General features: G+C 31.1%; 3 protein-coding genes across 4 annotated transcripts; all 3 read left to right on the forward strand.

Moving 5' to 3' along the window:
• Window positions 1–5,516: 5,516 nt before the first annotated feature.
• On the forward strand, window positions 5,517–7,112 carry LOC123003572 (aldo-keto reductase family 1 member B1-like). The gene is made up of 4 exons (XM_044396391.1): window positions 5,517–5,608; window positions 5,906–6,352; window positions 6,399–6,724; window positions 7,039–7,112. Exons 1-4 carry the CDS (start codon window positions 5,525–5,527, stop codon window positions 7,040–7,042), a joined length of 861 nt encoding a protein of 286 aa, XP_044252326.1. The 5' UTR covers window positions 5,517–5,524; the 3' UTR covers window positions 7,043–7,112.
• A 211-nt stretch (window positions 7,113–7,323) lies between these two features.
• LOC123003571 (aldo-keto reductase family 1 member B1-like) lies at window positions 7,324–8,741 on the forward strand. Its single transcript, XM_044396390.1, has 5 exons — window positions 7,324–7,485; window positions 7,533–7,826; window positions 7,950–8,147; window positions 8,197–8,552; window positions 8,609–8,741. Exons 1-5 carry the CDS (start codon window positions 7,414–7,416, stop codon window positions 8,655–8,657), a joined length of 969 nt encoding a protein of 322 aa, XP_044252325.1. The 5' UTR covers window positions 7,324–7,413; the 3' UTR covers window positions 8,658–8,741.
• A 316-nt stretch (window positions 8,742–9,057) lies between these two features.
• LOC123003570 (aldo-keto reductase family 1 member B1-like) lies at window positions 9,058–10,503 on the forward strand. Of its 2 annotated transcripts, XM_044396389.1 has the most exons (5): window positions 9,058–9,334; window positions 9,382–9,675; window positions 9,724–9,921; window positions 9,987–10,342; window positions 10,396–10,503. In XM_044396389.1, exons 1-5 carry the CDS (start codon window positions 9,263–9,265, stop codon window positions 10,442–10,444), a joined length of 969 nt encoding a protein of 322 aa, XP_044252324.1. In that variant the 5' UTR covers window positions 9,058–9,262; the 3' UTR covers window positions 10,445–10,503. The 2 variants fall into 2 exon arrangements, with proteins under 2 accessions (XP_044252324.1, XP_044252323.1); XM_044396388.1 differs by having other exon boundaries at window positions 9,382–9,921.
• Window positions 10,504–11,905: the final 1,402 nt, after the last annotated feature.

Below are 11,905 nucleotides of genomic sequence, written 5' to 3' on the forward strand. Positions count from 1 at the left end.
AGATGACAGCCCCTTTTATCACCCTTATCATCAATTATTACCGCCAACTAGACTGGGGCGCAGGCTGTTCTTTCAGATAGCCGCGACTCCGCCTTCTTTATTTCCTGTCTTGATTTAGAAAGCTCTTAGGGAATTACCTTGATGATTTAATTTTTTTAGTTACAGCCTACTTACACCAATCATTACAAGAAACAAGTTTTTAGTGATTCGTTATAGGAAGTAACAAATTTAATTAAAAATACTAATGAACTTTGTAATCTAATACTTTCAGAAAATTTCAAACGAAGGCAATTTTCTCGAACAGTCTAATCCGTTAATCTCATTGCAGTGTTTCATAATTTTTCTGTAAATGTTTCTATTAGAATACAAGCCGACACGTTTGGAAAAATCTAATTGAAAATGTAAATTAGCAAACTTATTTAAAATTAGCTTTATTAATTAAAGCAAGTCGTCTTGCGCTTTTAATCAATATTATCTTAATTAATTTGGGGCGCCGACCGCTATTTCAAGTGATTGTATAAACAAGCCAAATAAAGATGCCGTTAAAAGCTAATTAATCGATCATGCAATTATGCGAACCCTTTTTTGTGAACCATAATTGAAGAAATACGCTTTCCCTCGTTTTGTTTTGTCGTCTTGAATTAATGTTGTGGCGAATTGCTAGAGAAAAAGCGTCATTAGACGTGGAATTTATGTGCATGCTGCCTTGTCAGCGTGAAATTAACGAGAAAATTCAATAAAATGCAAAGAATCAATAATCTAAAGAAACACTTTGATGTCAAAGATAATAAACAGGGAACAGTAAAATGGGGTGCAATATGCTCATGGCGGGTGCATCACTCCACAAATAGAATATCTAATCAATCGGTTTATTTTACTAATTATCTTTTGTTGTCTTAGCAAACATTGGCTGATTACATCGATTACAAAGTAGAATTGGCTTCCAGGAACACTACTATTTGATTATTTGTTTTACCAAATTATAAAATAAAGTCAAATATAAATTTTGTGATCATAGACCTTATAGACTGGAATATATTGTGTGAGGAAATCGTCTCATTTATTATAGATCAATCCTCCTTAATTTCCGCGTATTAATTAACTGAAATGAAAGTTATTTAATACAGGGTTTAGCAAGGAGAGCTTTGCCACCCGAAACTAAATTATGAAATTTTGATAGACCTTGTTAGTACGGTTGAAATTCTATTCTGAAAGCTTAATAAATATAACATTTGAAAGGAAGTGACCTACAAAGAAAGTTTCCCGCTTGGGAAATACGTGAACATAAAAAGCCCGAAAACCGCTAATTGAACTTTGGAAATCATTCCAGAGCTTAAATGAAAATTAATAACCTGAGCTTTCTCTTGTAATTATAATATCAGACGAATTGTGCCCATCGGAGACAAATTGCGTAAATATATAATCGTTGAACTGTAGCAAGCGGAACCACTTTGTATGAGGTGGTTGGGACACTAAAGCTCTGATTTTATCTCATGTAATGAAGAATGATGGATTCCTTTCTATTTCGCCTTTAAAGTAGCTGCAGTCACAGCAATGAAGCCTGTCAACGGGCCTAATCAAGATAGATTGATCGCGAGGCTTCACATTACATCATAACATTGAACTAATGTTCACCTTGACATGTAAGTGCAGACGCCAAGGAAAAGCAGATCTCCTGAGATTGGAGTAATCAGAATAAAACGTAGAGTTTTTCGCCGTGGAAGCCATCACACTTGTGTATTCGAGATTTCATTTAGGAAAGCTGCTTGATGGCTCTTTAGACATGAGACGGTGATGGCGAGTTAAACGAGGCGAAGGAATGATAACGTATTTGAAGTTACACACTTTTTGACAGGTTATAAATGAAGGCATTTAAGGCGCTCAAACGATCGATTATAATTACTGTAATACGCTTTGTTTTGTAGTGAAAAAAGCTTACATTACAAACATAAAAGATTACCAAAAAATTTAAAAACATTTTTAACATTTAAAAAATATCGCATTTATTATTTGTATTTTTTTAGTTTTATGCCGTCTATGTTTTCAGGAATTTTATTAAACAGCAATAAAGCAATAAGCGCCAAATTGTTCCATAATTTGGGGTTAGTTTTTGTTGTCAAAAAATTTCCATTTATTAATTTTAGCTAATGAGTCAAAAAATTTCCGGAAATTTTTTGTGTTGTTATGGTAATCATACTAAATACCTACTAAATTCAGATTAATTCTTCTATAGGGTCATGCAATTTTCGAATAAACTGTTTATTTACTATCTTGAATTGAAAGGTTTTGCATAGTTTGAAAGTTCATTTGTTAAAAGAGTTACAATTTAGCAAAGAGTAATTAAAATGAATTTTGTACAAATCGTCTTAAATTAAAAAGAAAGACATTTATGAAGCAACTGCTTAGCTTCAAGTCTCATCCAATTGAAGAAATGAAAAGCATTTTGAGCAATTCTTTAGGTCTTATGTCTGCTTAAATTTTTTTTCAATTAAAGTTTTTTTTGTCTCATAAATAAATCATTTTTGGATTTATCTTTATGTTTATGTACCACACTTACAGTATCAATTATGAGATTTGGAACTAAGCAATTGTTTTATAAATGTGATCGTTTTTAATTTATTCCGACCCTCTTGTTTAAACTTTGTTACACGTTGCTAAACCATAACTCTTTAACAAATAAACAAAATAGAATGTTTAAACTTTTTTTTTCAGAATAACATTTTCTATTATTGGTTGACTTATGGCGCTTTGCTTTTGGAACATTCTATACCACCTTCCAGGTGAATAAAAAGTATGGAATCAGACGTTTTTTCCTAAACTATTTATTTTTTGGAAAAACTAATTGATGAATTATAAAGTAAGTACTATAAAAATATGATGTTTTAGGAAAAATTTTTTTTTTCGAAATTTGTTTTTGTTTTTGAGCTCTACAAAATTTTTTGTTTTTATAAAAGGCTACCAACTAAAAAAACATTTTTCTCATGAATGGTATGATCTAAAGATTACAACTATATACTTTATATTAATTTAAAAAAAATACATAAATAGCAATTTTGACAAAAAAAATCGCATAACTCAAAAACAAAACAAAATTTTGTTTTTAAAATACGATCACATTTTTTATATTACTTTAATTTATACCTATTAATTATTGTTTTCTGGAGGCAAATAAATTAAAAAAAAATTTGTTTGGTTCCATTCCTTATATTCACCCTGTATATCAATATTATAATTAGACTAAATTACACATTTGCTAGTCGTATTTACAAAAAAAAAAAAACGATTTTTTTGTTTTAGAATTTCAGATTGTATAAATTCTTAAAAAATCGTAAAAATCAGTCTCGTGTATTACCAATAGATAAAAAAATTCAATCACTTTTTTAGTGTTTATTTTTACAGCCTTAAAATAGAAATGTTTACGTATATTGTATGTAATAAAATTTGTATTCATTTTTATTTTATTTCTTAAACGCTTTGAATGAAACAATAAGACATTTGTTTGTCATATCTTTCCTAAAGCCGAAATTGTTTTTGAATTGTTTTGGAAATTATATGATATGTTTTGTACTTATTGTAAACAAAGTAAGAAAATTAGTTCTCAAATATAAGATGTGCCATTTGTGATAAAAAAAACAGTCTTTAAGTTTACAAACAGTATGGTTTTAATATGTTTACGATTTTCGCCCTGTTAGAAATCTTGTTACGGTAACATCGCTCTGGTGTTATCTTTGGACTTTTCCAATATTTCCGTATGCCAAAACACATTCGTATATCTCTATTTGTATTTATTCCTTACATAAATATTGACAGAATGTAAATGTAGGAGTCAAGAAGTGAACATTTTCATCCCACCATCTTCAACAGAACATATCAACCTGTTACATAAGATAATTCTAGTCAACAAGCTTATAAGTAAACAATCTTGCTTTGCTTAAATATTTCAAAAACAGGTTACATATTATATGGGCCAGCGTAATAACTTTATAAATAAACAACGACCCGTCTGAAAACTGTGAACACTGTTTTGTGATTCATTGTAACTTGTCTCGCTAAAGCTAAAATTTGTTTGTATAAAAGTGGGGTAATTTATCAAAATTTATACGAATATAAGCGATATAGAGAGACGGCGTTTTTGTTTTTGTTGCGCAGACATTTGGAAATGTCATATTTTAAACTCGACTATATATCGAATTTATGTCTTTATAAGGTTACAAGAGCATTGGGAATATTTAACATTTTCGTTTCGACGATGAATAAATTTTCCACGTACATCGATTGACATCGTTTGCGTTCAACAAAATGTTTAAATGTCGCATGGCGGCCCTAACGCCGTTATGAGCAAATAAAAGTTTTTCATATGAGTCGCAAGTTTGATCGAAAATCTGAAGAGTAATACAAATAGAATTTTTTTAAACTACGTTTAAGCTTTATCAATAACCAGAAGTTTTTGTCAGTCTACTGAAAGCATTTTTGCTTTTATTTAATTTAATTTAAATGCAGGTTAGAGTCCTTCCGTTGCGTAAGTTTGATGAACAAGGACGTGGTTTGCTGCGATAGCGAATACAATTCGGAGATAAAATAAACCGAATATTTAAAAACATTTAATTCTTTAATTGTGTAAAAGACTTAGTCACACTGATGGTTGAATGAAACTGAAAAACAAATAACTCAGTGTGAAGTCCATTACGAGAAATTGTGCTGAAATATGCATGTACATGTTAGGTCGCTTCAAATGCATCAATATTGAATTAGCTTGAATCCCACGTTTAGGTCCAAGTGTTGCATATTTAATAAAACCTTTTACTGTTAGACATGCAAAATCACGCACAAAATACACAAACATTATTTTTTTATATGATTATTATATTCATTTATAACACGGATAAAATGTTATCGCGACACATTTTACGAACGTCAGACCAATCGCAAACACGAGAAAATGAACCCCTAACAAATTATAAATGCTTCTGATTTTTTTACAACCGGTATTTAATTAAGGGCATATTTCAACAGTATTTTTTCGAGATAAGCGAGCTTTTAAAGAAAGCGGAACAGAAATGGCAGCTTTTATTTTGAAAATGTGGAACAAAAAATTGATAACGTTTTAGTGAGAATAATAAATTTGTAACAAAATTAAAATTAAAACAACACAAAGTGAAAAAACGAATAATTTTCGCAATGACATTAAAATTTTAACACTCGTTTAACGCAATCATTGAATAATGGAAGCGTAAAATAAACGATCAAACTTTTACAAAGCTTGTTGCCCGCTGGCGCTACAGAAAAAATAAAATTTTTATGATTTAAGCTTTGTTAAAGCTCAATAAAATTTACAATAGGAGCTTAATTACATTAATTGCTTTTCTAATATTTTGTTATGTGAAAACTTGTAGGTAATTACTAATCAATACAAATTATCGCACAATATTGGATTTTATATTTATCTTATTTGTGTCAACTGTTATCTCTGCTGACACACCTCATAATTAATTTCATTGATTTTTTTCCACTAAACCTTGTAAAAATGTCTCCACGAATTCGTGATATTCCTATAACCAAGTTAAATAATGGAGTAGAAATTCCGGTTTTTGGATTAGCAATACCGAAGGTGAGTCAAAACTAATAAAGAATCAATACACAATTAGTAATTTATTTATTTTTTGCCAATAATTGATAATTTTCAAATTACTTGAACATTACTTTGTAGAATATCACATATAAATCTAATTCATAGATAACAGCTACTATATTCAAGGTTGATTACTTATTTTCTCTAGATATTATCTATAGAAAAGTATACCTACTTAAAATAAAAATTATATAGCAGTAGGAACAGTAGCTAGACGTAATGTTATGCAATAAATTATAAAAAAAATCAAAAAGTATTTTTAATAACAATTTTTAGAGTTTCGGGGACAACAATGAAGTGAGAGAAGTATTAGTCAGTGCAATAAGTTTAGGCTACCGTCTAATAGACTGCGCTATTTTTGAAAACGAAGAAAAGATTGGCGTCGCTCTTCAGCAACTGATTAAAGAAGGGAAAACTAAACGCGAAGATCTATTTATTATTGGGAAATTATACTGCAGTAACCCTCGTTCAAATTTAATCAAACCTGCGCTTATAACTACTTTAGAAAAATTGCAAACTACATATTTAGATTTGTACTTAATTCACCAGCCTGCAGCTTTCAATGACAAAAACCTCATCGCTGTCGATTTTGTCAATACGTGGAAAGCCATGGAAGAGCTTTACAGAGAGAAACTCACCAGAGCAATCGGTCTTTCAAATTTTAACAGTAAACAGATCGAATGCATTTTGAAAAATAGTGCAGTTTGTCCGCAAGTTAATCAAGTAAGTGGTTGTAGATTAAACGGTTTGGACTTATTGATTTTTTAAGATTGAATGTCACCCTTACTTAAATCAAGCTAGACTAAGAAAGTATTGTTCGAACAATGGAATTACTGTAATAAGTTACAGTCATTTAGATAGCTCGAGAAATAGTATTCGACCTGAAAATCCCAATGTTTTCGATGACAGCAGAATTAAAAAAAATGCTAGAAGATATAACAAAACTCCAATAGAAATTGTGTTGAGATATAATTTACAGTTAGAAAATGTTGTGATATCAGAGAGTTTAATCGAGAATGTAAATTTCTTTGATTTTTACATAGCACCTGAAGATATGAGTTATATTGCGACATTCGACTGTGAAGAGTATAATAGGTAAATGCGTTATGTTCTGCTGTTAGATTTTAGTTTGTTTTGTTATTGATATTTTAACATACAATTATATGTGGACATAAAAAGTAGACAGCATTTAATTAACTTGATTAATTGAAGTTTACTTTCAATATTGGTAAATTTAGTACTTGTATAATTGGTTAATTATTTTGCAGCTAAATGTTACTTAACGCTATTATAATTTAAACGCTAAATATTTGTTTTATTTGCGAGAAATAAATAAAAAATGCTTTTTGTTTTGTTTTAATAAAAATCCAATAATTAAAACATGAAACTTAAAAAAAACATACTCGTAGGTGACTGCATAAATATCTGCATGAAATCCAATATTCTGTGGCATGAGTAAACACGCTCAATATTTCAATATTTGACCGCTGATTTTAATTTTTGTGAAACATTGTTGAAGTTAAAATTAAAATTTTGTAAATCACTTTTGCTTTAAAAGCTGTAGCAAAGAAGTGATTTTCCTATTTATCAATTTCAAAATAGTAGAAAATGAAGTATGTGCCCTGACTACAGTTTTTATATCAACATTTCAAATATTCCATCACAACATCAGTTGTGACCAGATTACTGTTATCTCAAATACTCAGACAATTTCCCAAGTATAAATACCTAACCAAACACATGCAACACATCAGTTAAGGTACACTATCTTGTTTACCGTAATCATGCCGAGGATTCCTCTAATTAAACTGAATAACGGTCTCTCCATACCAGCTTTAGGCTTGGGTACATGGCAGGTAGAAGTATTGTTTTATTTATTAGCATTTTTTAAAACAGTGTTTAGGGTCCTCCCGGTAAAGAAGCAGAAGTGGGTCAAGCTGTTAGAGATGCTATTGATGTGGGCTACCGACACTTTGACTGTGCTCATGTTTACGCCAATGAAAAAATAATCGGGGATGCTATACAGGACAAGATTAAAGAAGGAGTGGTGAAGAGGGAGGAATTGTTTATTGTTAGTAAGTTATGGAATACGTTTCACAGACCGGATTTGGTCGAGCCGGCTTTGAGAGAAACGTTGAATAATCTTCAACTGGACTATCTTGATCTCTATCTTGTGCACTGGCCACATGCATTCAAGGTTTGTGCCAAATTTTGTTCTTTTAAATTTTACTTGTGCCAGTCAGAAAATATATTTCCATAAAATATGCCAAAAATTTATACTTAATCTACTTTGGATGGATAATAACATTTTTAATTGTAGGAAGGCTCCAATTTGCACCCTGTAGACCCAAAAACCGGTCTCTTCATTCCAAGCGATGTGGACTTTGTCGACACATGGAAAGCGATGGAGGAAGTAAACAAAAAAGGTCTCAGTAAGTCAATCGGCATTTCCAACTTTAACAGTAAACAAATCAAAAGACTTTTAAAATCGGCTAAGATCGTTCCCGTTACAAATCAGGTACTCTCATCTCTTTAAACCCTCTCTCGCCTAATATCAATATTTTCAGATTGAATGTCACCCTTATTTGAACCAAAGCAAGTTGCGTAAATTTTGCTCAAATAGGGGCATTACTGTAACTTCGTATAGTCCTTTGGGATCCCCATCGAGACCGTGGCAAAAACCCGGCGATCCCGATGTCATTAACGACCCTAAAATCAAGGAAATCGGAAATAAGTACGGAAAATCACCCGCACAAATTCTACTCCGATATAATGTGCAGTTGGGAAATATTGTTATACCGAAAAGCTCCAACAGAAATCGGCTTGTGGAAAATATGAGTATTTTTGATTTTAAGCTGAGTGAGGAGGATATGAAATATATTGATACTTTCGACTGTAACGGCAGGATTTGTCCACAAGCTGAGTGAGTCCTGAACTCGTTTAACCAACTAAATTTGCTAATTGCGTTTTCTTCTTCAGGGCGAGAGAGCACCCTTTCTATCCCTTTAAACCCGGAGTGGAATTTTAATGTTTAGTTTTGTGATTATGTGATTCTATTACTTATTGCATAATGTTGATAACAAAAATCAATATAAATATTTATAGAAACTGATATAGAAACCGATAGATTTTTTATCTTCAAAATATTTCCGTTACGTGACTTGCACAATTGTTGAGAATTATGAAGTACCAAATAACAGCACTGTTTTTAAATCTTGAAGCGTTTTATTTATGAGAAAGTTATGTTAAGAATGCAAATCTGGAAATAAAGAGTCGTTCTAGATTAAATGTTTAAGAATATTTGAGTAACGACTTGAATAATTTAGTTTTTGTATGTCTCAAATGCCTGAAAGTAAAAACTATTAGTCTTTTGCATCTGGAACAAACAGGTTCTCTCAGGAAATGTGAATAATGCAGTGGCAAAATGATGGTGCTTGCAAGCAGTTTAGCACTCTTCACGCATACTCGGTGTGATAATTTTTTTAATTTTATCTCAGCTTACACTTGTAATTGATCTTATTTTAATTTTCCAATAAATAATATCTACTTATCACTGTTAATTTTAAGGAGCAATAAAAATAATGTTGCGTGCTGTTATGTTTTCATTTAACGTCGATTTTGCAAAGCAACATCATGGCAAACGTCCCTTTAATTAAGCTAAACAATGGTGTAACAATTCCAGTTTTAGGATTGGGAACTTTCCAGGTTGGTAGCTTTAATTATCGGTTGTGCGATTCTAATTGGTTAATTAGGGTCCCCCAGGTCGTGAAGATGAGGCCGGGCAAGCCGTTAAAGACGCCATCGACGTCGGTTACCGCCATTTCGACTGCGCTCATCTTTACAACAATGAAAAAATAATCGGTGATGCAATACAATCTAAAATAAAAGAAGGTATTGTAAAACGTGAGGACCTCTTCATTGTGAGCAAACTCTGGAACACTTTACATCGGCCGCCATTAGTCGAACGGGCTCTAAAAGAAACACTTAAAAACCTACAATTGGATTACGTCGATCTTTATTTGATGCATTGGCCTCAAGGGTTTAAAGTGATAATATTTGGAGAAATTAAGTTGGTATTGATTGGGGTATTTCAGGAAGGGAGTGAATTCGTTCCGGTTGATCCAAAAACCAGCTTAGTTATTCCCAGTGACGTTGATTATGTCGACACCTGGAAGGCTATGGAAGAGTTGCAAAGAAAAGGGCTGACGAGGTCGTTGGGAGTGTCGAATTTCAATAGCAAACAAATTGAGAGGCTTTTAAAGGTGGCCTCAATTGTGCCAGTGACAAATCAGGTAACAAACAAGAAGTGGAAAGTTTTTCTGAAGCTAGATTTTTTGTTTTCTCAAATTTATTTCAGGTAGAATGTCACCCTTATTTAAATCAAGCAAAATTGCGTAGATTTTGCTTAGATAGAGGCATCATTTTAACGTCTTACTGCCCATTAGGGTCCAGAGATAGACCATGGAAGAAACCGGGAGATCTTGACATTTTCAGTGATCCTAAATTTGCACAAATTGGCAACAAGTACAGAAAGTCTGCTGCTCAAATAATGATCAGATATAATGTACAATTGGGCAACATTGTCATACCAAAATCTTCAAATAAAAACAGAATTAGTGAAAATATCAACGTTTTTGATTTTGAATTGAGTAAACAAGACATGGAATATATGAACAGTTTTGATTGTAATGGAAGAATTTGTCGATACCTTGAGTACATTTTCTTACAAAAAGTTTTTCAAAAAATATTTTTATTTTTATTTTCAGGTGCGTGGAACATCCACTTTATCCTTTTAAGCCGGAAGTGGAGTTTTAAAAAATTATGTTTCTGTACCAATGATATAATTATAATGAAATAAAAACCAACATCTTTTATTCACATTTTTATAAAGACCTGGTAAATGCAAAGCAAATCCTACAGACGTTTACTACCCACTTTGTTCAAATGAAAAATAATGAGCGATATTCAAAGCTACAAACAAGAAAAAATAAACTTGTGTAAAATATTATCTTTTGTTAAATCCTCAAAAATTCGTATTTCGTGCGTGTAACAATTAAGTTAACACACGGAAATTGAAAGAAAAGTAAATAGAAAAAAGCTCTCGCTAAATCTGTTGAAGCTTTACAGTTGTATAGCAAGTAAGCAGATCGAGGAGCTTTTAAGGCAAGTTACAATCGTTGCTATTACGTCTTGAGTGAAAGAAGCACTCTAAAAATAAGTCACTAAAATAATGATAACTGTTTTCAGATCAAAAGCTTGTCTCGATTGCACAGATGCTTTCATAAAAAAGCAATCAGGAAATATTTCAATGTAAGAATTTTTTTATATCTCCTTGTAAGAGGTAAGAGCTTGTTTTTTGATATGTATGAAGAGAAGTATGTATTTAAATATTTTGTTGCTATTACTGCGGTATATTAGACTTGCAGTTTAAATAAAATATAAATTAAATAACCTGCCGGCGTTTTTTAATAACGTTAAGAAAATAAAAATTTAGGTTAGCTGTTTCATTTTTGAGATTGTTGAACGCAAATGATGTGTACCTAATAGTAATTAATATTAATTATATACTAAGGGAGAGAAAACAATTTTAATAGCCATGCTGTATTATAATGAAAGCAAGACAATATTTTTTTTTTTTAGTTTTTTATATTATTTCTTTACTATAACACATTTGTTTAACATTTCTTCAATGATAATGTAAAATAAATTTCTTTAACTATACAGTATGTTCCCGGATTGAGTTTACAAGAGGAAAAAAAATTGTAATCTTTGATGTTACTCTAAAACTGCAAAAGAAAAACATTTTTTGCTTAATGTAAAACGAGCAATTTAAAAACCAAAGTAGGTAGTCTTTTCAACTCATTTTATTTTGTTTTGAATATTGCCAATTTTTGTTTGTTACACAGAAACGTTCAATAACACAAGGCGACAAAAAAAAGTCATGTCGTGACAACTTGACAAATTTTATATCATTTTGTTTGTCTCAGTGAGACAAATCAAATGCACTAAAAAAAGTTTTAAAAAGTCCACACACATTGAACTGAATATTTTTTTTCTAATTTAAATGAATTTAAAATACTTTAACTTTAAAAAATCATTACTCAATAACTATTAGGCCGATTTCCTTCAAATGAAGATCATTCTAAAGGGACGGACTTGCCCTTTAGACTGATGTGCAATCTGAAATTGAATATTGGCACACTTTTCTTCGAACAGTGTTCGAAGAAGTTCGAAGTAAAACGAAGTAATCTAAGAAAAACCCGACGAGTAATTTTT

The sequence above is a fragment of the Tribolium madens genome, unplaced genomic scaffold, assembly GCF_015345945.1.
Source record: "Tribolium madens isolate multiple individuals breed KSU strain unplaced genomic scaffold, Tmad_KSU_1.1 Scaffold_1;HRSCAF=32;Tcas5.2_LG8, whole genome shotgun sequence".
Classification (NCBI taxonomy): domain Eukaryota; kingdom Metazoa; phylum Arthropoda; class Insecta; order Coleoptera; family Tenebrionidae; genus Tribolium; species Tribolium madens.